General features: G+C 58.7%; 2 protein-coding genes across 3 annotated transcripts in view; both read left to right on the top strand.

Moving 5' to 3' along the window:
- Nucleotides 1–309: 309 nt before the first annotated feature.
- PIGS (phosphatidylinositol glycan anchor biosynthesis class S) lies at nucleotides 310–13,258 on the top strand. Of its 2 annotated transcripts, XM_039507254.1 has the most exons (12): nucleotides 310–428; nucleotides 699–838; nucleotides 1,390–1,501; nucleotides 2,439–2,528; nucleotides 3,093–3,184; nucleotides 3,818–4,028; nucleotides 6,204–6,346; nucleotides 6,434–6,548; nucleotides 6,995–7,140; nucleotides 7,460–7,560; nucleotides 8,016–8,226; nucleotides 9,101–13,258. In XM_039507254.1, exons 1-12 carry the CDS (start codon nucleotides 410–412, stop codon nucleotides 9,374–9,376), a joined length of 1,656 nt encoding a protein of 551 aa, XP_039363188.1. In that variant the 5' UTR covers nucleotides 310–409; the 3' UTR covers nucleotides 9,377–13,258. The 2 variants fall into 2 exon arrangements, with proteins under 2 accessions (XP_039363188.1, XP_039363189.1); XM_039507255.1 differs by lacking the exon at nucleotides 699–838 and having other exon boundaries at nucleotides 313–428.
- A 723-nt stretch (nucleotides 13,259–13,981) lies between these two features.
- Nucleotides 13,982–24,709, top strand: part of UNC119 (unc-119 lipid binding chaperone) — a 33,318-nt gene continuing 22,590 nt past the window's right edge. The window contains exon 1 of the mRNA XM_039507257.1: nucleotides 13,982–14,226. Within this exon, the coding sequence (XP_039363191.1) occupies nucleotides 14,046–14,226 (181 nt within the window). The 5' untranslated portion in view covers nucleotides 13,982–14,045. The remainder of the gene's footprint in view (nucleotides 14,227–24,709) is intronic.

Consider the following 24,709-nt stretch of genomic DNA (forward strand, 5'->3'; position numbering starts at 1 on the left):
AGGGGTGGGTGCAGTGCTCAGGGCTTGGGGGGGGTGTCCAGTGCTCAGTGTGGGGGAGGGCAGTGTGTGTGTGTGCAGTGCTGGGGAGGGCAGGGTGGGGGTGTGTGCAGTGATGGGGGGGGCGGAGGTGCTCTGTTCCCAGCCCCGGACCCGCCCACACCCCTCTCGGCCGGGTCCCTGTGCCGGACAGGGCCCCCCCCTTCTGCCGTGTCCCTCTGAGGGACCCGTAGCGGACAGGCGCCTTCCTGCCCCGCCCCCGGCGCTCTTAGTCAGCGTTGATTGGTTACCGCTGTTGTCGGTCTACGCCGTCTCCCGGCCCTTGGCCTGCGCCAATGGGCTACCGGCTGGTTTCCCCGGCTACGCGCAGGCCCCGCCCCTGGAGGTCCGGGAAGAGCAGTCGGACGAGAGGATGGCGGCTGACGAGGCAGGTACGGAGCCGGCGGCGGGAGGTGATGGGGCCCCGTGACAGCGGGGAGCGGAACCCAGGCGTCCTGCGCGCGGAGCCGGGGGGGGGGTACCGGCCCCCCCGCCATGGCCCCGTGTCTGCCGCCCGCAGAGGAGGCGGGGGGAGCTGGGGCGGGAGCCGGGCGGGGAATGGAGGAGCCGGGAGCTGGGCCGGGAGCCGGGCGGGCGCTGGGGCGGGAGTCGGGCGGGCGGGAGCCGGCCCCCCGCCATGGCCCCGTGTCTGCCGCCCGCAGAGAAGGCGCGGGGGAAGCGCGCTGCTCTCTCCTTCGCCGCCGTCGCGCTGGTGCTGGGGCTGCCGCTCTGGTGGAAGACGACGGAGACGTACCGGGCCTCGCTGCCCTACGCGGGGATCAGCGCGCTGGGCTCGCTCCGGGTAGGGACCCCGCGGGCCCCTCGCTCCCACCCAGGCCTGGCTGCAGCCTGCCCCACCTCTGGTCTCAGGACTGGCCCGCGGGTCAGTGACCCCCCACCCCCGCAACATGCCCTGTGCTGCGGGAAGAGCCAGGCCAGGGCTGGCTTCGCTCTGCCCCCCCCCCCCGCCGGGGTCCTTCCCGGCCCAGCTCCTGCCTCGGTCTCCCCCCTCTTCTCCCCCCTTCGGGGCCTGGGGCCCTTCCCGCCCCAGCCGGAGTTTGCTGCCCCCACGGTGGCCATTCCCCCTTGGGGAGGGCAGAATGTCCCGCATCTGTCAGCGCTTTTAGGCACAGACTCTTGATGCAGACATGGGAGTTTCCAGCTGGTGGCAGCAGCAATTCCTGGGTCTCCCTTCCCAGGGTTCAGATTCTGCTGAAGTTCTAGGGGGCCCCGGGCTCTGGGTGGTGCTGGGGCTCCCAGAAGGGCTGTGAGGAGGTGCAGCGGGTTGATGGAGGCTGGGATGGTGGTAGGGGACGTGGCTTAGGCTGCCTGGTAACGCTGCTGTTTGCTCAGTTCCAGCTGACTGTGCCCGTCTCCGTGGTCTTTGCCAAGGGGGCTCTGCCAGGAGCTCAGCAGAGGAGACTCCCTTTCGCAGACACACAGGAGGAGGAGAGGCTGTTAAACCGTAAGAACCTCTGACTGCTGGGGGGCTTGTGCTTTTGCCATGACCCCTTTGTTTGCTTTAGTCTCTCATGCGACTCTCCCCACTGTCCCTGCCTCCCCTTGGCTGTTGCTGAGCTCACAGCGTTGAGCTAGTGCAGTGGAGGCCAGCAGCCCCGCCCACCAAGTCCCAGACCCCCTGGCGCTGGCAAGTGGTGTCCCCATTTCTCCCCCCGTCCAAGAGCTGCAGGAGCTAGGCCCACGCTGGGGCTGGGACTGTCCCTCACAGATTAGTTATGGGTGGCCACTAATGACACGGGAAGTTCCCTACCTTGTTCCAAGCCGTGAAAGGCTGGAGCCGCCCTCCTCCAAGCAGGAGCCTCTTGTGACCCCAGTGCGATTAGGCCCTGGGCTAGAGAGGGTCTGGCTGGTGAGATACAGGTGTGAAGGGCGAAGAGCAGGGGCCACTGACTGCTCCCCGTCCTGCCCCCAGCCTGCAGCGTTGGAGTGAGGCTGGAGGGAGCCACTGAGGAGGGATGGCTCCGAGAGCTGAGTGTAGCTGGGAGCACAATGTTCCCGAGTGTCTGGGGACACAGCATGAGGTGGGAGGCTGGTAACGAGAATCGGAGTAAAGCGAAGGGAAGGAAGCTCCCTGCCCGTGAGGTAGGTCATGCTGAAGTTATCTGCCCAGGGACACGTGACCCGTCAGACTGGGCAAACCCTAGGGAACACGGACTAGGGGATGGGGATGGACCAGCCGGGCCGTGAGGCCTTGCTCAGCTCTGGGAGCTGGGGCCCAGCACTGGCCTAAGGGGAGGCTTATGGCATGTGCACAGCTTGGAGAAGGTGCTGTATCCCTTTCGGCCTGGTTCTTTATTGGGGTTATCAGAGCAGGGCCCTGGTGCTGGAGAGCACAGCACGTAGGGCCAGCTGGCCTCACCTGCTCTCTCCCTTCCCCGCAGCAAAAACAAGCGTTACGTCCCGCTATGAGACGACTTACCGGACTGCGACCACCACAGAGCAGGCAGCCTTGGCCATGGCCACTGTGCAAGGTACAGGGTCGCACTGGTTCTGTAGGACATGCTAGGCTGCTGCCCTGGGGTAGAGCTCGCAAAGAGCAGGGAGTCCTGGCTCTCCTGGGACGGCCGTGCAGCTGGCCATGCCCTGCAGCTGCTGCTCTGGGGGCTCTAAGCCTGACTAGGATGCAGGTGGTGGGGTGCCAGTTTGTTGCTGTACCTCCCAGAAACACCACTGGTTGTGGGGAGCAAAGGGCGTGCACGTCACCCCAGGAGCTGTTTGGGATTGCTGCTGCTAACTATCACGTGCAGCTCTTGGGGCACAGGGATGGGCTGCTCCAGGGCAGGGGGGAGTTTCAGGAGCCCGGGGAGTGGGGCAAGGACCTAGTGGTGACTGTGGACACAGACTTGTGTTGTAGTGGGGGCTGCGAGGGAGCCAGGTGATCCCGGCTGGAGATGAGCTAGGAGAGAGATGAGGGATTCCCCTCTCTGGAATACTTCCTTTGGGCAGCTGGTAATGCCTGCTCCATCCCACCATGGGATGCCGCCTGGCATGTGGGGTGAGGTTCCCAAGAACACTAACTCCCTTCTCTTCCCCAGAGGCAGACGCTGAGCTGCTCCTGCTGCAGGAGGACTCGCTGGGCGCTCTGACTGTATACGTGATCCCGGAAACCTCCCCTCTCCTGCCTCAGGTACAGCATCTTCTGCTGGGAGTGCCCCACCTCCTCGCTCTGGGACCAGGAGTGTGGCTTAGAGTGTCCTGGGGCTGCCTGCTGCTTCCCAGGAGACAGCTGTGTCCCTGGAGCAAGAGAGCAGGCAGACGCCCCCCAGAAAGATTGTGCTGGACAGGGACCTGCCCAGAAAGATGCCCTATTCCCCTGTTGCTCTTTCTTCTAGGCATAGCACAAAGGGCAGAGTCATGTGGCTGGGCCTTGGCAGGGGCCTGGGAGGTGGACGATCTGAGGGGGAGGGGGCATTGCTGGAAGGGACACCCTTCTGCAGAAGGAGACGCTTCCCACGTTGCTCGGTGCACGCCCCATAGGGAGGAAGGGGCATGGCTCTCCTGTGTATTTGGTGAGCTCCCCTGCCCTTCAGTGGGGTGGCTGCAGCACAATCCAAGACCCTCTTTGCCCGAAGCCACTGTCTGTGGAGCTTCCCAGGCCTGTTATCCTGGATCCAGGCACAAGAAGGGGTCAGTCTGGGGCACCCCTGCCAGGGGCTGAGCACGCTGCCCTGGGAGCGCTCCGAGGAGTCCCAGGAGAGGGGAGGTGTGTGCTCCCTGCCCCTCCCCGGAGTCCTGGCTCACTGCCCTGCCTTCTCCACAGGGCATTGGTGTGTACGTTGGGAAGCACCGTAGCGCCGTGATGAGGGGGACGCAGGGCCCAGGGGATGTCCTGGCTGCCATTAGTGCCCGGGTGCAGCAGATTGTGCAGACCATGTCCTTCACCACCGACTCCATCACCACCGCCTTGTCTGATCGTGTCCCCATGGACCAGCTCGGCACGGACACGAGGCGCCCGTTCAAATCCAGCCTGGGTAGGACACGCAGGGTGCCAGCCATGAGAGCTGTTCCCATAGGTCTCTGCAGCATGCTGTCTTCCTTGGGCAGGGCTGGAGGCAGCACAGAACCCACTTGGGCCACATTCTTCTCCCCATCCTTGGATTCCCAGGCACCCCCTCCCTTTGAGTAACCAACACTCCGGGGTCCTCTGTGCATCCTAGCAACCCCATGCCACTGCCCGGGAGCCCCTGAGCTCAGGAGCGGGAGGCTGGGTCCCCCAGTTACTCCTTGAAGCGTAGCTCTGGTCTCTCTCTGGCCCACTTGGCATCTGCTCTGCTCTGGGATTGTTGCTCATGCACTCCTGCCTTGGGGATCTGGGGCCGTTGGCAGATGCTGGCCTGGCATGTGCTGCTACAGCTCCTTGCAGTGGGATGTTGGTGGGGTGCCAGTTTGTTGCTGTACCTCCCAGAAACACCACTGGTTGTGGGGAGCAAAGGGCGTGCACGTCACCCCAGGAGCTGTTTGGGATTGCTGCTGCTAACTATCACGTGCAGCTCTTGGGGCACAGGGATGGGCTGCTCCAGGGCAGGGGGGAGTTTCAGGAGCCTGGGGAGTGGGGCAAGGACCTAGTGGTGACTGTGGACACAGACTTGTGTTGTAGTGGGGGCTGCGAGGGAGCCAGGTGATCCCGGCTGGAGATGAGCTAAGAGAGAGATGAGGGATTCCCCTCTCTGGAATACTTCCTTTGGGCAGCTGGTAATGCCTGCTCCATCCCACCATGGGATGCTGCCTGGCATGTGGGGTGAGGTTCCCAAGAACACTAACTCCCTTCTCTTCCCCAGAGGCAGACGCTGAGCTGCTCCTGCTGCAGGAGGACTCGCTGGGTGCTCTGACTGTATACGTGATCCCGGAAACCTCCCCTCTCCTGCCTCAGGTACAGCATCTTCTGCTGGGAGTGCCCCACCTCCTCGCTCTGGGACCAGGAGTGTGGCTTAGAGTGTCCTGGGGCTGCCTGCTGCTTCCCAGGAGACAGCTGTGTCCCTGGAGCAAGAGAGCAGGCAGACGCCCCCCAGAAAGATTGTGCTGGACAGGGACCTGCCCAGAAAGATGCCCTATTCCCCTGTTGCTCTTTCTTCTAGGCATAGCACAAAGGGCAGAGTCATGTGGCTGGGCCTTGGCAGGGGCCTGGGAGGTGGACGATCTGAGGGGGAGGGGGCATTGCTGGAAGGGACACCCTTCTGCAGAAGGAGACGCTTCCCATGTTGCTCGGTGCACGCCCCATAGGGAGGAAGGGGCATGGCTCTCCTGTGTATTTGGTGAGCTCCCCTGCCCTTCAGTGGGGTGGCTGCAGCACAATCCAAGACCCTCTTTGCCCGAAGCCACTGTCTGTGGAGCTTCCCAGCCCTGTTATCCTGGATCCAGGCACAAGAAGGGGTCAGTCTGGGGCACCCCTGCCAGGGGCTGAGCACGCTGCCCTGGGAGCGCTCCGAGGAGTCCCAGGAGAGGGGAGGTGTGTGCTCCCTGCCCCTCCCCGGAGTCCTGGCTCACTGCCCTGCCTTCTCCACAGGGCATTGGTGTGTACGTTGGGAAGCACCGTAGCGCCGTGATGAGGGGGACGCAGGGCCCAGGGGATGTCCTGGCTGCCATTAGTGCCCGGGTGCAGCAGATTGTGCAGGCCATGTCCTTCACCACCGACTCCATCACCACCGCCTTGTCTGATCGTGTCCCCATGGACCAGCTCGGCACGGACACGAGGCGCCCGTTCAAATCCAGCCTGGGTAGGACACGCAGGGTGCCAGCCATGAGAGCTGTTCCCATAGGTCTCTGCAGCATGCTGTCTTCCTTGGGCAGGGCTGGAGGCAGCACAGAACCCACTTGGGCCACATTCTTCTCCCCATCCTTGGATTCCCAGGCACCCCCTCCCTTTGAGTAACCAACACTCCGGGGTCCTCTGTGCATCCTAGCAACCCCATGCCACTGCCCGGGAGCCCCTGAGCTCAGGAGCGGGAGGCTGGGTCCCCCAGTTACTCCTTGGAGCGTAGCTCTGGTCTCTCTCTGGCCCACTTGGCATCTGCTCTGCTCTGGGATCGTTGCTCATGCACTCCTGCCTTGGGGATCTGGGGCTGTTGGCAGATGCTGGCCTGGCATGTGCTGCTACAGCTCCTTGCAGTGGGATGTTGGTGGCAGGCTCTGCTCTCTGCTCTTCCCAGGGTACGAGATCACCTTCAGCTTATTGAACCCAGACCCCAAGTCCCACGACGTGCAGTGGGACATCGAGGCAGCTGTCAACAGCTACGTGCAGCCCTTCCTCGACAAGCTGGGCTTGGTGGCCAACTTCTCGGTGGACTCCCAGGTGAGAGGGGTGGTAGGAGGGTGCCCCACCCAGGCTGGCCACAGGGTGCTCTTCCCACAACATCCATCTCCTTGGTGATTCCCTCAGATCCTGTACTATGCCGTCCTGGGGGTCTCGCCCCGCTTTGACAAGGCCTCCTCCAGCTTCATCCTAAGCGCACTCAGTCTCCCCCACGTCATTAACCCGGTGGAAGCCAGGCTGGGTAAGTGCCACCTTGCGTCCCTGCTGTGGCCACTTTGCGAGGTTAGTGCTGCTGAGGGTGAAGGCAGAGACCTGTGCCGGAAGACACAGCACTGGCTCTGCCCCACAGAGCCCTCACTCCCAGCCCTGTGCCCCCACACTGCTGACTAGTTAGAAGGGCAGATCCCCGTGAGAGGCGTGGGCTGAGACCCAGGTGAATTTGTGCTGTTCCTGACCTGGCTGGGATCTCAACGAATGGCTGATATTGAAAGCACCGATGTAACCCCCAGGCCTCTGACCCCTTCTCAGGAGCAGGTTGAGCCTGGCTGAGGGGAGGAGAGGGTCAGGTCCCGCCCTGCCCCCGTTACATTCCCCACGCTGAGCTCCTGCAGGCAGCTTCCCAGGGTCCCTGTCGCTCGCTGGTGTCTGCCCCGGAAATGCTGTGATGCTCACTGTGCGCTGCTGCAGGTTCCAGCGCCACTTCGCTCTACCCCGTGTTGAACTTCCTGCTGTATGTGCCAGAGCGCGTCCATTCCCCTCTCTACATCCAGGACAAGGACGGCGCCGCTGTGGGGACCAACGCCTTCCACAGCCCCCGCTGGGGTGGGATCATGGTAAGGAGAAGGGGCCTGGCACGGCTCTGCCCTGTATGTGCTCCCCCTGTGGGGCCTAGGCAGTCCCCGTGCCGTGGACTGTGACTGGCAGGGGCTGACCAGCTGGAGCCCTGTGCTGTGCTTGAGAGCTCCTGGTTCCAGCTCCTCTAGCCCCACAGCGTCCTGCCAGGGCCCCAACAGTTCCCTGAATAAGGCAGCGGTGCTCAGCACTGCGGGGTAGCCCAGAGCTGTGGGCTGACTGGAGAACAGGGACCGGGGGGCCTCTGTGTGGTGAGGCATAGCCTGCGTCAGGCCTGCCCTGGACACACTCTCTTGGCAGGTGTACAACATCGACCACCCAGCTCCTGACAAGGCCCCTCTCCCGCTCCGGGTGGACGTGGACATGGTGCGAGTGATGGAGGTGTTCCTGGCCCAGCTACGGTGAGGACGCTGCTCTCCCCTCCCCTCTGCCCTGCCCCAGCCCTTCCATTCTCTGCATTCATTGCGATCAGTTCCACCAGAGCAGCGTGTGGCTGTGGCCCCTGGGGCGGAGCGTAGACTCTGCTTGCCCTGGGAGGTGTGTGCCAGGGCAGAGACGCTGCCTCTCTGGCTCCCCCTGCCCTGGCAGCCTGGGGCTGGTTCTGTGCTTTTCCCAGACTCGCTGGCAATGTGAGGACAGACTTCTCCCAGGTCACTGGCTGGCTTAAGGGGTCGGCAGTGGCATGTGGCTCCTGTCTCCCTGTGCCAGGGCTGAACTTGCTGCAGGAAAAGCAGACGAGAACATTTCTGCCACGTGTCCACTCCATGTCTCTGCTGCAGGGGGTGTGAGCACGGGGGAGATTGCCCAGTGATCTCCCTTGCCAGCACAGACCTGATCTGCCCCTTCTCCCCCCCAGGTTGTTGTTTGGGATCTCCCAGGTGCCGCTCCCAGAGGAGTTCCTGCTGGAGAGCCCTGGGAACAATGGGCTGACGGACTGGGAGCTGGACCGGCTGCTGTGGACCCGGACAGTGGAGAATATTGCCACGGTGTCCACCACCCTCACCTCCCTGGCCCAACTGCTAGACAAGATCGGGAACATCGTCATCAAGGATGATGTTGCTTCTGAGGTGGGTGGGTTGTGGGAGGGTCCCTGTGACAGGTTGGGGGCTGCCAGCATCACATAGGAGCCCCACAAGTTGCTGCTGCCGGAGACTTGTCTGCCCAGACGTATCTATTAATTTCCCCTCTTGGGGATGGGGAAGCTTTCTGAAAATTGTTGCCCTTATCCTGGAGGGCTGGACCAGGCCTGGCTGTTTGAGTCAGCTAGAGGACACAAGGGCGCCCTCTCCTGGGCTGAGAACTCTGCCTCTGCAGGATCACTGCCCCCTTATGCCCTGGACCTATAATTAATAGAAACCGTCTCAGCCTCACTGGGGAGAGACTGTCTAAATCCTCCCATCCCCCCTCTCTGCTGGGCTGAGACCCCTTGGTGCCGTCGAGTGAAAGTTTGCACTGCAAAGTGAGTGTACAAGTGCCAGATCCACTCCCTGGGTGTGCGTGTCGTAACCCTGGAGCCAATGCAGCTCTGGGGCAGCGAGTGGATTCCAGCCCTTCCTTCCTGTGCGGCGTCAATGCAGCAGTTTGCTAAGTTCCTGTTGCAGTCCCACATCTTGCCCCAGTTACTCCGTGTGCAAGCCACTGCCGAGAAAGGGACTGCACAGGTGTAGCTGAGAGCGTAGAAAGCAGTGGGGTTGAACGGGTGTCTGGTGACGGTGTAGGAGTAGGTGGCTTGACACTCAGAGCCCCCTGGCTGTGGGGTGTTGAGAAGGGATATGTAGAGGTTAGTGTCACTTCTTAGAGCAGAACCAGACTTGACAATCCAGGATCTGTTCAACTTCTGGCACTCCTGGGGCCTCAAGTGTGTGTGCCTGGAACTCCCTTGACCTGCCTGGGCCAGACAGGGAGCTGCTGTGCATTGACTTTTTGTGTGGTCCCATCCAGGTATACCATGCAGTAGCATCAGCGCAGACTGCTATGCTGGAGCTGGCCTCTGGCCATCTGGGCTCAGCATTCCAGGCCAGTAAAGAGGCAGTCACTTCCTCGGAGCGGGCCTTCTTTGACCCTTCGCTGCTGCATCTCCTCTACTTCCCTGATGACCAGAAATTTGCCATCTACATCCCACTCTTCCTGCCGATGGCGGTGCCCATCCTGCTGTCCCTGGTGAAGATCCTCCGGGAAGCCAAACAGAGCAAGAAGGAGCCCGTAAAAACTGACTGAGCCTGTCTGGAGCTGCCCCATGGGGCAGGGGAGCTCGGAGCCAGCTTGTGACAGCCTGTCTGTGTCGGAACAGTCAGGGCCCAGTTAAAGGGCTTGGACTCAGATGATTCTTTATGAATCCTGGAAGAGGGGAAAGTCTGGCAGAAATAGGGTGTTGGGTCAGAAACCAAGGCTTAGACCCAGCATGGAGCTCTTGGGTTCGCCTTTGCCTTTACCTAGGGGGTTAGCAGGGACTCTAAAGGGGAGGTCTGTGCTGCAGCTAGGCACCTGTGGCTGGCCCATGCCAGCCACCTCAGGCTAAGAGGCTGTTTCATTGTGGTGTGGCTCTTTGGGCTTGGGCTGGAGCGTGGGCTCTACGACCCTGCAAGGTGGGGGCAGTACCAGAGCGCTGGCTCCAGCCCAAGCCCCAATTTCTACACCTCAATTAAACAGCCCCTTAGGAAGAGCCCCACAAGCCGGTCAGCTGGCATGGGCAGACCTCCCCCAAGGAGTGCCGAGTGGCTACAGCTGCATGTGACTGGCCGTCTGACAGAATGCCCCTGCAGGCTGGGTCCAAGGTGGGTGAGCTTGGGCCACTTCTGCTTTTTCTAGTTACTGCAGCCAGCTCCACCACCAGACAGCCGAGGAGGTAGTTTTGGGGCTCCCTGGGTATGAGTCAAGCTTCCAGTCCCCCCCACGGTGCCTGGATGAAGGGGCTCTCCTTTGAGTCAGAAGGATTGGTGGTAGCTTCTGGGCGATGCTCTGGAGTCTCTGTCCCCTCTGAGTGCTTCAGCAGTCTGAATTGCAGCCTTCCAGCCCAACCCCTATGTGGCGTGCCCCTGGGGCTGCCTAGCTTAGCAGGGGTGAGACCTGTGGGGCACCATCCTTTTATTCCTGTTGAGAGCCTTGGTATTGGCAGGGCCTCCCCTACATGCACTGGACCCGGGTCCCTCCCCTTGTGAGCTGTTGATCCACAAGTGTGACCCTGCCACCTTCCCCGACGTAGAGGGCATATACAGGCCTGCCTGTGCGTTGGGGCAGGGCTTCCTCGCAGTGTCTGCAGCAGGTGAGTGCTGCTCATCCTTCAGGGATGTACAGAAAGTGGCTCTTTGGTTTCTTAGCTTCCTGCCACGGCTGGCAGCCTGTGGGTCTCTGTGGCGAGAGCCTGGGGCCCTGTGTTGCAGGGGACTGGGGGGGCCAGATGTGAAAGTGATGCACTGATGAATGCTGAACCAAACAAGGTTTCTTTTTAATAAAAGTAAAAGCCAGACTCCGCTGAGGGGCAGTGTGCCTTTCCTGGGAATTCAAGCAGCCTGTGCCACCCTGGCCGGCTTGGCCTGGGGGAGATCCTGCCCCTTAGGAGCTTCTCAGGGTGGCCCAAGCCAGTGCTGCTGTCCTGCGGGATGGCTCCTGTGTGTGTCGGCCTGGGAGGGTTTCCCGTCAGATGGGCTAGGTTCTGGGAAATCAGTGTGGAGAGCTGCTCACACTGGCCAGCTGCCTCGCTCCAGTCTCTCCTGCCCAGCATGTTTGTCCGTCCTTCCCAATGGGAAGGGGCTTGGTGATCTGTGTTGTGGGAGAGGGTGCTGCAGGGAGCTAGGCCCTGCTAGAAGCTGTCCAGTTCTGTGTCAGCTCAGTGGAGCAGGAGGGAAAGCATGTGCTGGGCGTTGGGCTGGCTGTGGGGAAGTGCTTCCCTGGAGATGAGAGCAGGGCCTGAGAGTTTCTACACTACTGCTTGTACCTCAGGAGCTGCAACCTGTGGTTCCAGGGACCCTGCAACAGGATGGGCCTGGTCTGTGGGCAAGAAAACCCGGGTGAAAGGACAGTCCCTGACCTACCACAGAGCACCAGGTACCATGCTGAGTAGGCCTAGGAGCCCTGTGGGGCAGTAGGGGTCTGACTGTGCAGTTCTCCACATTCTACCAGGCAATGGCAAACCCCACCACAGCCAATCCGGGGTGGAACATGCTCAGCATTAGATTCCTTCTTGGCTCCCCAAGAGTGCCTGGTTCCTCCCAAGTGTGACCATGACCTCCCTGTCCACTGATAAAATTCTGTGTCAGCGTCCCACTTCTGCTCAAATCTGTCACTGCTGCCTGGCTCTCCCTCCTCTGCCGGGAGCCCCCTTATCTGTAACAGCCCCCTTCAGTACCTCTAACATAACCCTTTGCCTCCTTGCTATGGTCTCGGGCAGGTTTTCAAGCTTCACGTGTGAGCCTTAGCTTGCTGCCTGCCTTTGTTATATTCTCTCTGCACTAATAGTCCGAGCCGTGTCACTCTCCTTGCCCCAAGCCCCTTCCTTGCCTTTCCTCTCTCTGTGCCCCAGGCTGCAGGCTCTCCACCCTAACTAAGCTTCCTTTAAACGGGCAGTCGCAGCAGGCTCTTCCAAGGCAGCAAGCAGTGCTCTAGACTAGAGAGTCTTGTCTGGTTTAGTTTGTAGCATGAAATCCTCTTGACATGTCAGCAAGTAGATCCTTCTCCCCCTACGGTCTGACCGTAATAACCACCCTGGTCTGCTTCCCTTATCCAGCAAGTTTACCCTGAAAATGGCAGCTGCAGCAGGCAAGGTGTCTCAAAACATTGCTGTTGGATCAGAGCAGTCTAGGCTGTTACTTACCTAAGGCTGTGTCTACATTGCCACTTTAGCGCTAAAACTTCAGTCGTTCAGGGGTGTGAAAAACACCCCCCCCCAGCAACAAAAGTTTTAGCGCTGAAAAGCGCCAGTATAGACAGTGCTTTATTCCTGGGAGCTGCTCCTTCACCATGGTTATTTTTTAATCACCAGGAGAGCTCTCCCCTGGCAATAAAGCACAACTGCACTGCCCGTGTCACTGCGCTGCCGGGGCTGCTGTAATGTGGGGCAGTGTAGACACCCAAGCTACCCCTGTTGAGTATAACACTAGTAAGGTGTAATGAGGGGCACTGGGGCTTCAGCCAGGGACAGGAGCTCCTACTGACCCCCCCTGCTCCCCATTACTCCACTACCCCCCACCTCAGTCCACCCCCTGCTGTTTCATTCTGGTCCCTTCACCCAGTTTTGCTAACATACCTTGACATGCTGCACCTCTTACTGTTCCCTCTGGATGGGGACCGAATGTCCTAGGCAGAGTGAGTTCTCATATGTCTATGTTCCAGGCTCAGACATTGTTACGTTGAGAAGCCATGTTGCCAAAAGCCAACCCCACCTCTAGTTCGATAATGGGGAAGGCTGGGAGAGGGTAGGGTGAATTGGATCAGCAGCAATTCGATGTATTTCCATTAGTCTGAAGTGTTGGGAGTTAGTCTAGAACTGAGCTGACTCCTCTTGCCTGGGCTGACCCAGTGGCAGTATTTTAACGGACTTCTAGCTGCTTCATACAATTTAGCCATTGAAAATGAGGAGCCAACCCAATGTACCCCTCACTTCAGTGCAGACCCTGAGCAAGTGCAGCATGATGCTGTGTGGCCTTCACACTCCCTGCAGCTGCAGTATCTAACCCCAGGCCTGGTCCAGTGCGGGGGCTAGCTGAACTGGTCAGGGAGCCAGTGTGTCTGTGTGTGCCTTGAAATAAGTGTGAAATATCTAATATGCAGTTACCTCTATTTTATTCTTTAAAACTTGCCCCTTCTGCTAGTCTGGACCTGACATGATGTATCCACCTTAATTATTCCTAGGGAATGCCTAGTGCTGCTTTCAGTTTATGCTATGTCCAATTTCAAATTAGGAGATGGGCCAGCTTGTGTGTAGGTCTAAACAAAGCTATTTTTGAGAAATAGAAGCACAAGAAATGTTTCTGTATTAAAAATTCCATGAACGCCACACGCTTAAACAAAGATGGGGGAGATGGAGATCTCAGGCCCTGACTGCAAGTTGTAGCCTTTGTCTTGTTTCTGCAGCTGATTCACAGGCCTCTGAAAATTTGAGGTTACAGGGGCAGGTGCTGCTGCTTTGCTCTAGGAAGGCTCGGTGCTGTATGGAGGCTGGTTGTGAGCTGGAGAAAGCCCATCGAACCTCCCCCGTGTATAATCCACGCTTTGCTCTATAGTGATGTGCAGGCTCTCTTGAAGAACGCCTCCCACGAGGCCAAATGTGATGTTTCTGCCCTATAAGAGATGGGACGTGACCAGTGAGGAGCGGGGACTTGCACCCGGGCTGTGTGAAGGCGGCGCCCTTTAATGGGGGGAGCGCTGTGTGTTTCTTGCCCTGGGTGCCAGTTAATGGGGTGGTCGGGGGTGTAGAGTAGCTGGTTTCTCAGGGGTTTGATGGCAGACGGGCAGCCAGGTCTGCGCACACCTCACAGCCGCGGTGGCCAGACCCCACTGCTGGGGGGATGGTCCCGGGGCTCGCCAGGGCCGTGGGGTGAAGGGAAGGGTCAGACCCTGGCCGGGAGGGAGGATGAGGTTCAACCAGCCCTACACCTGCGGGGGCCCAAGGGTGCAGCGCTGCTGGGGTGAGAGAGCGGGGGCCTGGGCCTGGGCCTGGAGCGGCCCCGCGGGGGCTGAGGGGCTCCGAGGGGCGCTCAGGGACCCTCCCCGCGCCGAGCGGGAGGAGCCGGCGGAAGCGGGCCCGGGCCCAGGCCCGACCCCGCCCTCTGGGGCCTGTCCCTGGGCGGCCCCTCCCCGGGCGGGCGGGCGGAGCCAGGCGGCCGGGCCGCAGCCGGCGGCAGCGCGGGGGCTTTGCCGGCAAAGGCGCCGAGCGAGGCCGCGGCGGGGGATGAGCGAGCCCGCTCTCCGCGCCGACACTCGCTCCGGCCGGCGGGGCAGCGGCGGGGCCGCGGCCATGAGGGTGAAGAAGGGCGGCGGGGCGGCGGCCGCGGGCCCCGAGGAGGAGCAGCTGCTGCGGAAGCCGCTCGTCGGCCCCGAGGACGTGCTGGGGCTGCAGAAAATCACGGGCGGTGAGTGCGGGCCCGGCCCGGCCCGGCCCGGCTCGGGAAAGAGGGCCCGTGTCCTGCCGTGGGGCCCGGCCCGCCTCTTCTCTCCCCCGTGGGGCCCCGGCCCCCCATCTTCCCTCCCCTGTGGGGCCTCAGTCTGCGCTTGGAGAGGGGCCCCGGCCCCCCATCTTCCCTTCCCACCGTGGGGTCCCAGCCTGCCCTTGGATGGGGTCCGGGCCCCCCATCTTCCCTTCCCCTGTGGGGTCCTAGCCTGCGCTTGGAGAGGGGCCCCGGCCCCCCATCTTCCCTCCCTTCCCCCCGTGGGGTCCCAGCCTGCCCTTGGATGGGGTCCGGGCCCCCCATCTTCCCTTCCCCCGTGGGGCCCCAGCCCCCCATCTTCCCTTCCCCCATGGGGCTTCGGCATGCCTCTTTCCTCCCCCCGTGGGGCCCTGGTCCCTCCAAGGGGGAGGTGAGCCCACCCCAGAGTGGGCTGTGTGTGACCCAGGGGTACAGCGCTCCTGTCCCATTGCCGCTCCCTGTCTGGCTGGAGTCAGTGCTGTCTCTCTGCTCCGGCTCCAGTGACCCCTTGTTCCCTAAGGTCTCAGCAGCTGGGGCCTGGCCCTTCACTTTGAGATCTGCCTGGCCAGGGAGGGCGGGGTTATCTCAGTATTTGCTCTTCATCTTCCCTGGGCTTAGCCTCTGCTTTGCCCATTTGGGGTTGGGTGGAGACTAGGGGTGGGGGGGTTATGAGACCCTTGGATTGCATGGCTGTTTTCTAGCTCCATATCGATCCTCTGCCGCCCCTCCCCAAGGTGCAGCCCCACCTGTGGTTATTTACTGCCAGCTCCTGGCTCAGCCCGCAGGCTGCGTGGGCCATCTGAGGGCTCCGGGGCTACGCAGGACAGCGCCTTCTCGAGAAGAAGTGGGCACTGACTAATGTAGGCTGAAAACGCAGGGCCAGCTAGGTCTCCGAATTCACCAGGGCCCTGGTCCTTCAGCCACTTAGTGTTGTCAGAGGAGGACAGCTCCAGCGGGACAACGATGTGCCTCTGCCCAGTGGACAGACTGTGGGACAGCTTGAGCTGGTGGCTTTGTGCTGCATGTTCCCTAGCTCGGCACCCAGACACACAAGCACGGGAGACCAGACCTGGTCTGAAGCTCAGTGGCCTGGTTTCTGTGTTTGCGAGAGGCCCATGGGTGAGCGGAGTGCCCTGGGCGCTGCTGGCAGCTGTACCTCTCACCAGCGTGCCTGGCTGTGGAATCGGGGGCCTAGTTAGTCTGAGGCTCGGGACACTTCTGCAACTTGTTAGAGTGGCGGAAAAGCATAGGCATGACCGGCCACGGGCGGGGGCAGCTGGAGTGGCTGCTCCATCTCCCAGGCAGGAGCAGGAGCTGAAACAGAAACGTGGTTTGCTGAGCCAGGACTGTCTCTTAAAATAGATTCAGGTGGGGTTTCCTGAGCCTGCTGAATCATTTTATGGTTCTATCATAAATAGTCTCTGCTTAAACACCCCTCTCTGGCCCAGCTGGCTTTGCTGGGAGCTCTCATATCCCAGGTGGTCGCCGCTGCAAGAGGAGGGGCAGGTCGTGGCTGTGGAAGGGAGTCTCTTCTGTCCCAGTTTCTGTTCCTCCATGCACCAAGAGGGTCTATGGAGCTGCAGGTCTCTCTAGCAAGGGCCTCTGCGGAGGGGGGGAGTGCTTCCAGGTCTCCCCTTGCACCGTGTGGGTTCGAGGGGGAGCCAACTCTTCAGATGGTAGTAACTGTGGCAACAGATTTGCAAGCCCCCCCAGTTAGAGCTGGTGAAAGTTACTGAATTATTAGCCCTGCTGACTGACGTTTTCTCTCCGAGGAACAGGCTGTTGTGCTGTCCGTCAGCGCACTGCCTCAAGCATGTTGTGATGGGACTTGGGGGTTCGGTCTCCTTGGCCTCTGCTGACTGCCTCACTGGGCCAGCTAGTGCCAATGTGCGAGTGCTTTTATAATGCAGACCCCACTAGGAGCAGGACTAGGCCACCCCACACCTGTGCCTAGAATGGGGGGACACAGTGGGGCTCAGGATGGCATTGCTGGAGGCTGATCCCGAGGGAAAGATTTGCTGTTTCCCAGCTCAGGCGGGCTTCACTCTCTTTGCAAGAAATGAAAACAATCCTTTCTCATTCCTGTGTTGCTACTGATTCTCGGTTGTAAATTGTAATTTCAGGAATCTGCCACTTTACATTGTAGATTCCAGCTCTTGTGGCAGAGAGACAGAAGGCAGTGGCTCGCTGAGCTCCGAGCTCTGCAGAAGCAGGGGTCCTGGTCTGCTGGCCAGTCATCGTCCCCAGACAGGCCCCTGCTAAAGCCCATGACAGGTGCTGCTCCCAAGCCTTGTACCTCTTTGGGCCCACGGGAGGCAGGAGAAGGGCTCTGCAGGTGTGGAAGGGGGGGGTCACTCCTGGTACTCCATGCTAAGCCTTGTGCCTGGCTGATGGCATTTGGAACAGGAGCCCTGCAGAGTCTGGCACTAAAATGGCACCTGAGTGATGTCAGTGGCTCTGGGGAATAGGGCTTGAGAGGCTGTGCATGCAGGGGTAGGGGCAGAGAGAGGCCCTGCCCGAGATCCTCTGGAGCGTTAGGGGTCTTGAGGCTCCTCTGGGGAGTGGCTGTTAACACTCTGTGGCACTAGGGGAAAGATTCCTCGCAGCGCCCAGCAAAGATACTTGGGCGAAGCGCTGTGGGTGACTTTCCCGCCTCATGCTGTGCACAGAGGACACGGCTCTTGCGTCCCATGGTTGGAGCAGCTGTGCCATAGAGGATGAAGTACGTTGTTTGTGTGGTTTGGCAAACACCGGTATAGTGGCTCCAGATAAGTGTGCCGGTGTTTAAACAAGCATTTAAAATATTTTGTGACATGCCATGTAACTGGCGCTGGTGCTTGGTAGCCGTGTCTGGGCGTATCTGTGGTTGACATGTCCATGCATGCTCTCTCATGTCGGGTTTTTATGGGAATACACATGTGTATATATTGCAGTCTGACACTAACCTCAATGATCCTTCCCACTGTGGACTGGCACTTGTGAAGCATTCTTCTCTCCCAGATCTTGCAGCCTAGTGCAGTGTTGGGAAGGTTCACTTAGTTGCCCAAGGTTGCATATCAAGCTGGGAACAGGAGGGTGAGCCCACACTTGTAGCCACCTTCTCTAACTACCGGACAGCAGTTCCCGAAACAAACCATTTAGTTACCTCCTTTGATGGCCTTGTCTCTTGACGCTTCTTGAGCAGATCCCTGGGAGACCTTGAGAGCTTTACTTTGGGACGATGTTCCCCTGCGGTGTCCACGTGCCAGGACCCTGCTGCACCGTGAGCCGTGTGCATGTTCCCCGTCTCGACACCATGCCTAGGTGTGTAGAGAGGGCGTATTAGTCCTGTGCCCGTCTGCTTCCCCCGGCCCCCTCACAGCACAGGGGTTTCCCAACCCTGAATTACCAGCCGCATGTTCCAGAGCAGACAGGCAGGCACCGCTAGCAAGCGGCGAGAGTGACTCCCCTTCCCTTGTTCGGCTCCCCATCAGGGTCCTGCTGCGACTGGGCAGGCGGCGTGACGGATGCTCCACTTGAGAGGAAGAACCCAACTGCTGCAGGATCAGTCCCATCCCTGGGGCAGGCTGGCTCTGGAGGTGTTCTGTGCCTGGCAGGAGCCCACCCTCACTCCTTCCCAGGGCCTTGTTTCTTCGTCACTGGGCTGTGCAGAATGACCCCAGGTTGTGTGAATGCTCCATTAGATCTGATGTGGGACTAGTATGGTAGCTGGCTGGTGCCAGGCCTTGCCACGGGCCCCTAAGGAGTGTGCTGGGCAGTGTCTTTGCAGGGCGGGGGCTGCAGTGAAGGCACATGTGGAATGTAGTGGTTTTGCAGACACAGCCCATCTCCCCCATGCACAGTTAATGGAGCTCATTTTGCTCAAGAGATGCACAGGGTCAGCGCCAGGTCCTGGTGCGTTGGTCCTGCCTACGGTACCCGTCCCTTGCCCCCTGGAAGTGCAGAAGGATGGTTTTTCAAAACACGCTTTTCAGTGCCCATTCCTCCCTTGCACACCATTCGCCTTAGCGGCTGAAGGCTCCTTTTTCATTCCTACTGCATAAATAATTGAAATCCACAGAATATGTCAAATTATACATGGCACTCAGCGAACGGGCGCAAACAGATGCTGAAGACATCCAGCCGTTCTTGCAGTCCCGTCTCTCCCTGTGCAAGGCGCTGCAGGGATGGGAAGGAGCACTGGCTGTGGGAGGGAGGCTGACAGCTCCTCCAGTCAGAGCCCTTTCCTGCCGGCGGGGCGCAGAGGGTGCTTGAGGTGAGCCGGTTTGGCAGGGAAACCTCCCCTGGCACTGTGAGGGTAAGTGTGAAATGCAAGTGCGCACAGTTGTTTTCTGTCCTAGCTGTTCCCAAGTTAAGCTCCCCGAGGCCCTGTGGACCAGCCTTGTTGCTTTAGGTGCTTGTCCCAGTCCAGAGCTGACTCTAGATACTAGGTGAACTCTCTTACCAAGATTTTAGTGTAAGGCTTAGAAAATCCCAAACCCAGGAAATGGGCAGCATTTGAAACAGAGTTGGTCTTTCGCCAACCCTTCTCCCTGCTCTTCGTGTGTTACACCAGCTCAGCCTTGGGAGGAAATGTGCAAAGACCCTTCTTGCTGCTGGAAAGCCTTGTTATTGCAGCAGTACGGTTGCTTGGGGCTTTTGCCCTTCCAGGCTGTGGGACAAGATCCAGCCACACTTCCCTGGCGCTGCAGTGGCTCGTGCTCTCATCCCTTCCGTCCTTCCCCCAAAGTGTCACTGTTGGAGCTGCTTTGCGCTCTGTGGAGTCAGCTGGTGGAGCTGGGCTGGCCGTTGGGCTGGTGAAGCTCTGTCTGCGGTGTTGTGTCCCCGGGATCTGACTCATCACAGCACACGCTGCTACAACTGTACCTCGGGCTTTGCACAGTTTAGTTTCTTCTCATTGTTCCTCGGCTGTGGTGAGGCCCAAGGTGCGCTGGTCAAGGGCGGCTCTAGGATTTGCGCTGCCCCAAGCAGGGCGGCGCGCCGTGGGGGGCGCTCTGGCGGTCGCTGGTCCCGCGGCTCCGGTGGAGCATCCGCAGGCACGTCTGCGGGAGGTCCACTGGAGCCGCGGGACCAGCAGACCCTCTGCAGGCACGCCTGTGGGAGGTCCACCGGAGCCGCCTGCCGCCCTCCCGCGGGACGCTGCCCCAAGCGCGCGCTTGGCGCGCTGGGGTCTAGAGCCGGCCCTGGCGCTGGTCCTAGTGCAGACAGTCCAGTTCAGGGGCGTGGGGATGGTGACCCCTGGCTATAGCAAGAGGCTGCACAGGCTTTTATAAGTCAAACCCTTTGACAATTGAAGTGCCTCCTCATCTGGAGAACTTCAGAGGCTTCTTTCTATTGCTGTGAATGAGCATCAGCCTTTCGCCTGGGACAGAGTCATTACCAGAGTGAATAGCCTGGGTTAATCAGGTCCAAGAATGGGCCTTCCATCGGGCCCTGTGGAGATTCGCTAGTCTGCTGTGCTGAGGGATCCCAGTTAAGGCTAAGAAGTCTTCTGCTAACCCAGTTCTAATGGGAGCAGGCCCAGCATGGGCTAGGCTGGCTTAGGTGCTGAGATGCTGCTTTAGACTAGGCGACATGTTTGGAATTCTGTGATCTCGTTGCCAGCAATGCCCCTTCTTGTTCTCTGTGTGTTTCTCGTCCCCTGGCCACTCTGCTTTGTGCAGAGACTCGCCAGGTTTCCTGAAGCACTTGTGACATTTGCCAGCCATGACAAAGGCTGGAAGAGGCAGTTCTCCAGGGCCCTGAGGGTTAATGTCCTGTGATGCTGGGGGCGGGAAGCAGCCTCCAGGACTTCTCCCAGCTGCTGTTTTCTGGTGTTTTGAACTCAGAATCCCTAGCCCCTGGGTTGGGAAAAACGTGACTCTGAATGCAGTATGCATGGTGCTGCTCTTCCAAGCCCTCCATCTTGAGTGCCCTTTGGACTGGCACTGAAACGCCCCCAGGAAGGGGCTGGCTTGGTGGAGCTGGCAGCTCGGGGGTGGAGCCAGCAGAACTGTCTAAAATGTTGTGGTTTTATGTAAGAGGAACAGCTGCTCTCTCCAGCGTCCAGGCTGGTTACCACAGTAATACCCGCTGACGTTAAAAACCGGCTTACTGCTGAGCCGTCCACAAGTGCGCTGTGGGAGCCTTGTTATGGAACCACAAGCGGGTGGAAGGAGGTCTCCGCTCCCAGAGGGGACACTGGTAAATCTAGCTCACAAGGGACTAGCTCAGGGCAGCTGACTGGCTGCGGTGAGAGGTGCTGTGTACAACATTTGGTGAACCCTGTGGCAGAGGAACACTTGCTTCCAATTCACGGAAGCTCCTGTCTGCTGATGTATGCAGGAAGCCAGGAGAGCCAGCTGGCCTGTGTTTTCAATGTTTCCCTAACCCTAATAAGCTTAAGGGGGGGAAGATGCTGTCCAAGCTATCCTGGGTGTGTTGTCCTCTTAATGTGACCTCCCCCGAGTTCCATTGCCTTTCCCTGCACCAGACCTGTGTGGAGAATGCAGGGGGGTGTCTCCTTCACAAGCTCACCTCTGGCATTGCTCCAGGTGGATTAAACAGAAGGTGAGTGTAGCATTTGCTTTCCTATTAGCAGGATTTGTCACTTGCTCTTACAGCCGCACTCACAACAAGAGGAAAACCTTAGAGCCTGATTAACTTGGGATTACCGGGGAGAGGGCAAAGCTAATTTCAGATTGCAGTTAATTACAAGCGCAGCTGGAGGGGAAGAAATGTCCCTCTGTAAATCTAGGGCTGACACCCGCTCTGGGAACATAGCCTGGGTTGGCCAAGGAGTCAGGAGGGCACTGCCTGCCCAGAAAGGTGTCCATGCCTGTGGGGGACACCCTCGCTCTGCTGTGCTCAGGCATGCTGGAAATGGTGCAGACACAGGATGCAGGGGCTGATGTGTTTCTAGGCAGGGTGCAGTTAGTTCCCTTCTGTAGCATTGTGGCATTTGGTGGCATTTCACCTTTTCCAAGTGACAGTCTAAGGCTTTGTCTGTCTTGGGGGATCGTCTGTTGGTGGTGGCTGTTGTAGCTGCCATGGTGCAAACTCCAAATGTGATGAGGAAAGTCACGGCTTGCGCTGGAGGAGCCCTGCCAGAAGCTGGCTACCAGTAGCTCAATTGGGGCTAGTGCCAAGCATAGACAAAATCCAAGGGAGTTGATTTTGCTGCTATTCTGCCATGATTCCAGGCCGCACACTGGGAATGTGAAAAATGCCTAAATGCTCCAGAGACTGACTGACTGGGGCCGCTGTTGTATTAACTTAGTGGAAAACATGGGCCCAAAGGGAGCGGTGGTCACAGGACCCTGACACTGTCCATTGATAAATAGTGGTAAAACAGGTTTGGATTTGCTGTGAAGAGACTGTGGCCTGCTTAGTGCCATGGCAAACACATGGCCTCCTGTTAGAGATGCAGAAAAGAAGGAAAAATCGTTAAAGCCTTTGAAACGTAAGATGTGAAACAAGACTGTTGTAATATCCCTTGTCCTTTAGCTGGAGAATAGAAGGAAAAACCCCTCATCGGACAGTCTGTTAGTCTGATCCAGGTTCCTAAAAAGCAGAACAAGACAAATGCCCATACCCAGCAAAGAGAGAGAGTGCAGCTTCTGGCTCTGGGGTTGACTTTTACTTGAAACCTCGCTGCTGGAAAAGACAGGCCCAACACACAGTCTGACCAGCCATCCCGAGACCTGGCAACTTGTACCAGCATCGGGCTGGTTAGCAGCTAAAAGCCTTGCGCTGTCTGGCCACAGGCTCACAGCAGTGTCGCAAGGTACTGCAGGCTTGGCTGGCTGAGCCAGACGCCTGTTAGGCAGAAGGAAAAAGGAGAGGGATAGGAGCGAGAAGAAATAACGCGGGAAGGTTTATTGGGTGTGCAGGGGAGACAGTGTCACCTCCCAGGGGGCGGTAGGGATATAGCCAGAGCTGGGGAGGTGGTGCTGTCATTGGGTCCCTTTCTGGCCCCATCTGGTCAGGATTAGGATGGAGAAGGTCTTGGGTCTCAGGAGAGACTGAGGGTGGCAGCCATAATGGTGGAGCGTACGCCTCCTCTTGCCTTTCGGCCAGCCAGTGTAGTGGTAGCCAGCTTCCCCCCAGGGAAAGGCAGGGATGGGTGGAATAGTCCATTTCCTCATTATTTGTCTACCAATTAAACCTAATTTCCAATTCAGCAATTTTGGTTCATTGACTTCTGCTCTTACACGGTTCTTGTTTACCAGGCATGATTTTCACAGAGTCCTTCAGTCTGGAGGCCTTTTGGTTTAGACTGATTCCGTTTTTCTGTCTTCCTTTTGCACTGTTTCCCATCTTCATTTATTGTTAGAGGTCGCAGGTGACAGCTGCTGAATGTTTACTCACTTCTTACGGTTAAGTTCCCAGGCAGGGTAAAATCGTAGGTCTAATTATGACACTGCTGGGGAGTTGGTTTGCCGAATAGTGCCAGAGTCCTCTAGGGAATGGACGGGCGAACTCACGTCTCCGCCTGCCTGGTCTCTGCTGGCAGGTTTATGGTCAGTTTAACAAACGTAGCTTGCCCAGGATTAATTGGTTTGGCTGACTGACTGGAGCCCTGAAGGCACTTGGGAGGTTGTCGGACTCTTCAGTTTAGTAAAATGGATTCTCTGTGGTGTTAGTAGAATATCATCATCTCCGTTCTTGTGTCACATCGGAGGCTGCTTCTCCACTGTCTTTTGCAGCAACTCTTCTGGCAAACCTGGTCGCTGGCAGTGGTGGTGGTAGGGGACAGTTGTATTTCCAACATGATGAGTTGCTGGAGTTGCTTTCATATGGCTCGGTTTTTTATTAATCTATCTTTCCTCCCCAATAAGCCGTGTCTGTGTAAGGGGCTTGTGGTCTAGCCTGGCTTGGCAGCGTCTTCCTGGGAGAGGTGATTTGACTTCTAGGGAGCCTGTAACAGAGGCCCACCTGCATGCTGGTGGGCAGCTAATACAGGGAGGTGGCGTCAGGCCAGTCTGACCATTGGAAGTGAAGGTTAGTTTGTCAGAGAGGCCCTTTTGCAGTGGCTGGGGCACTGTGGGAGAGCCCTTGGAGGGCTGCTATACCTTGCTTGGCGTAGCATGAGCCTGAACTCTATCCACAACATCCTCAGCCACAGCACTAGTGACGCACTGTGGGGCCCTTCAGATTTACCCCCGGGGAAGCCGAGCAGTCAGTAGGGCTCAGAGTGTGACTGGGACTCCGGTGTTGAGATGTAGGGTCGGTTAGTCGCTGTTTCTCTAGTGGGGATGAGCCCTAAGCGGTAGCAAAGGGCAGTGCTTGCAGCTTTGCTCTCTTGGGACTCCTCTGCCACGGGGACAGAAGAGACGATGCGGGAGGGGCCTCGGGTGGGGCTGTGGTGTCTGGGTGATTGGGGCTCTCTCCTGCAGGTTCTTTGCACTAGTAATTCAGGGCTCGTCTGTTCTCTAGGAAGACTCCAAGGAAACTGGCAGGACTAAGACATTACAGGTCTCAAGCTATGAATTCAGGGGAAGGGATTTTTATTCCGAGAGTTTTAAACTTTAACAAATATTGAACATGCTATCGAAATGTGTGTGAGGCTTAGTGCACACGAGCGTGTCTCCCCCACAAAACCTCCCCCAGGCCCGGTTCACCCCTCCTGCTGTGCACTAGCGCACTGCCTGGGCAAGGCCTTGCTGCTGAAATGATTGGACTAGAAATGCCACAATCCACGTTTCTGTGGCCTCCATTGAAACCAGCATAGGTGGGATTGGCATGTCCTGATGTGTCCACAGCTGTAAGGCCGGCAGAGCCTTTTGCGGAGGTTGGAAGGGGGGCTCTTGGGCTGTAGAAGGGCTGAGAACCCCAGAGAGGACTGAGTGCAGCAGGCACATTAGTAGAAGTGCAGGCCCAAGAGGGCACTCAAGCACGAAACATGCAGCCACAGCAAGCCTGCAGGAGCTGCTCTGCTCTGGTGGAGCCTGGGTGAGGATTTGGTCCCCCTGGGAAACCATGGTGCCACCTCCTTACCATGGTGCTATCTGGGACACATCACTGATTCCCCTTCCTCTCAAAAGCCTCCTTGAGCAGGTGACCTCCATCCCCTTTCCCCCTCAGTTACTCTTCCCTCACGCTCCCCTCCCTGGGCTGCTGTGGGCTTGGGGTGGGGCAGAGGGCATGAGATAACCATACAGGGCAGTGTTTGCGCACTTACAAGACAATACACTCAAGTAATCAAGTGGCTGGGCAGCCCAGCCCAGCCCACGAGGCGTTGGGACCACCTGGGACTCGCTATTTTGCGCTATGCTTTGTTAGGATCCTGCTTCCTGTCTCCTCGCCCTCTTCTCTAGGGGGTTTTAATGTTGCTGCATCTGGTGAGTCTTCTTTCCTCTTCCTTTTGCTGCATGGCTCTGGATGCCAAGAGTAATGCCCCGGTGCTGTCACCCCCTTCCCGCAGAGGGGTATTCTGGGCTGGGGAGAC

The sequence above is a fragment of the Mauremys reevesii genome, linkage group 20 (assembly GCF_016161935.1).
Source record: "Mauremys reevesii isolate NIE-2019 linkage group 20, ASM1616193v1, whole genome shotgun sequence".
Taxonomy (NCBI): domain Eukaryota; kingdom Metazoa; phylum Chordata; order Testudines; family Geoemydidae; genus Mauremys; species Mauremys reevesii.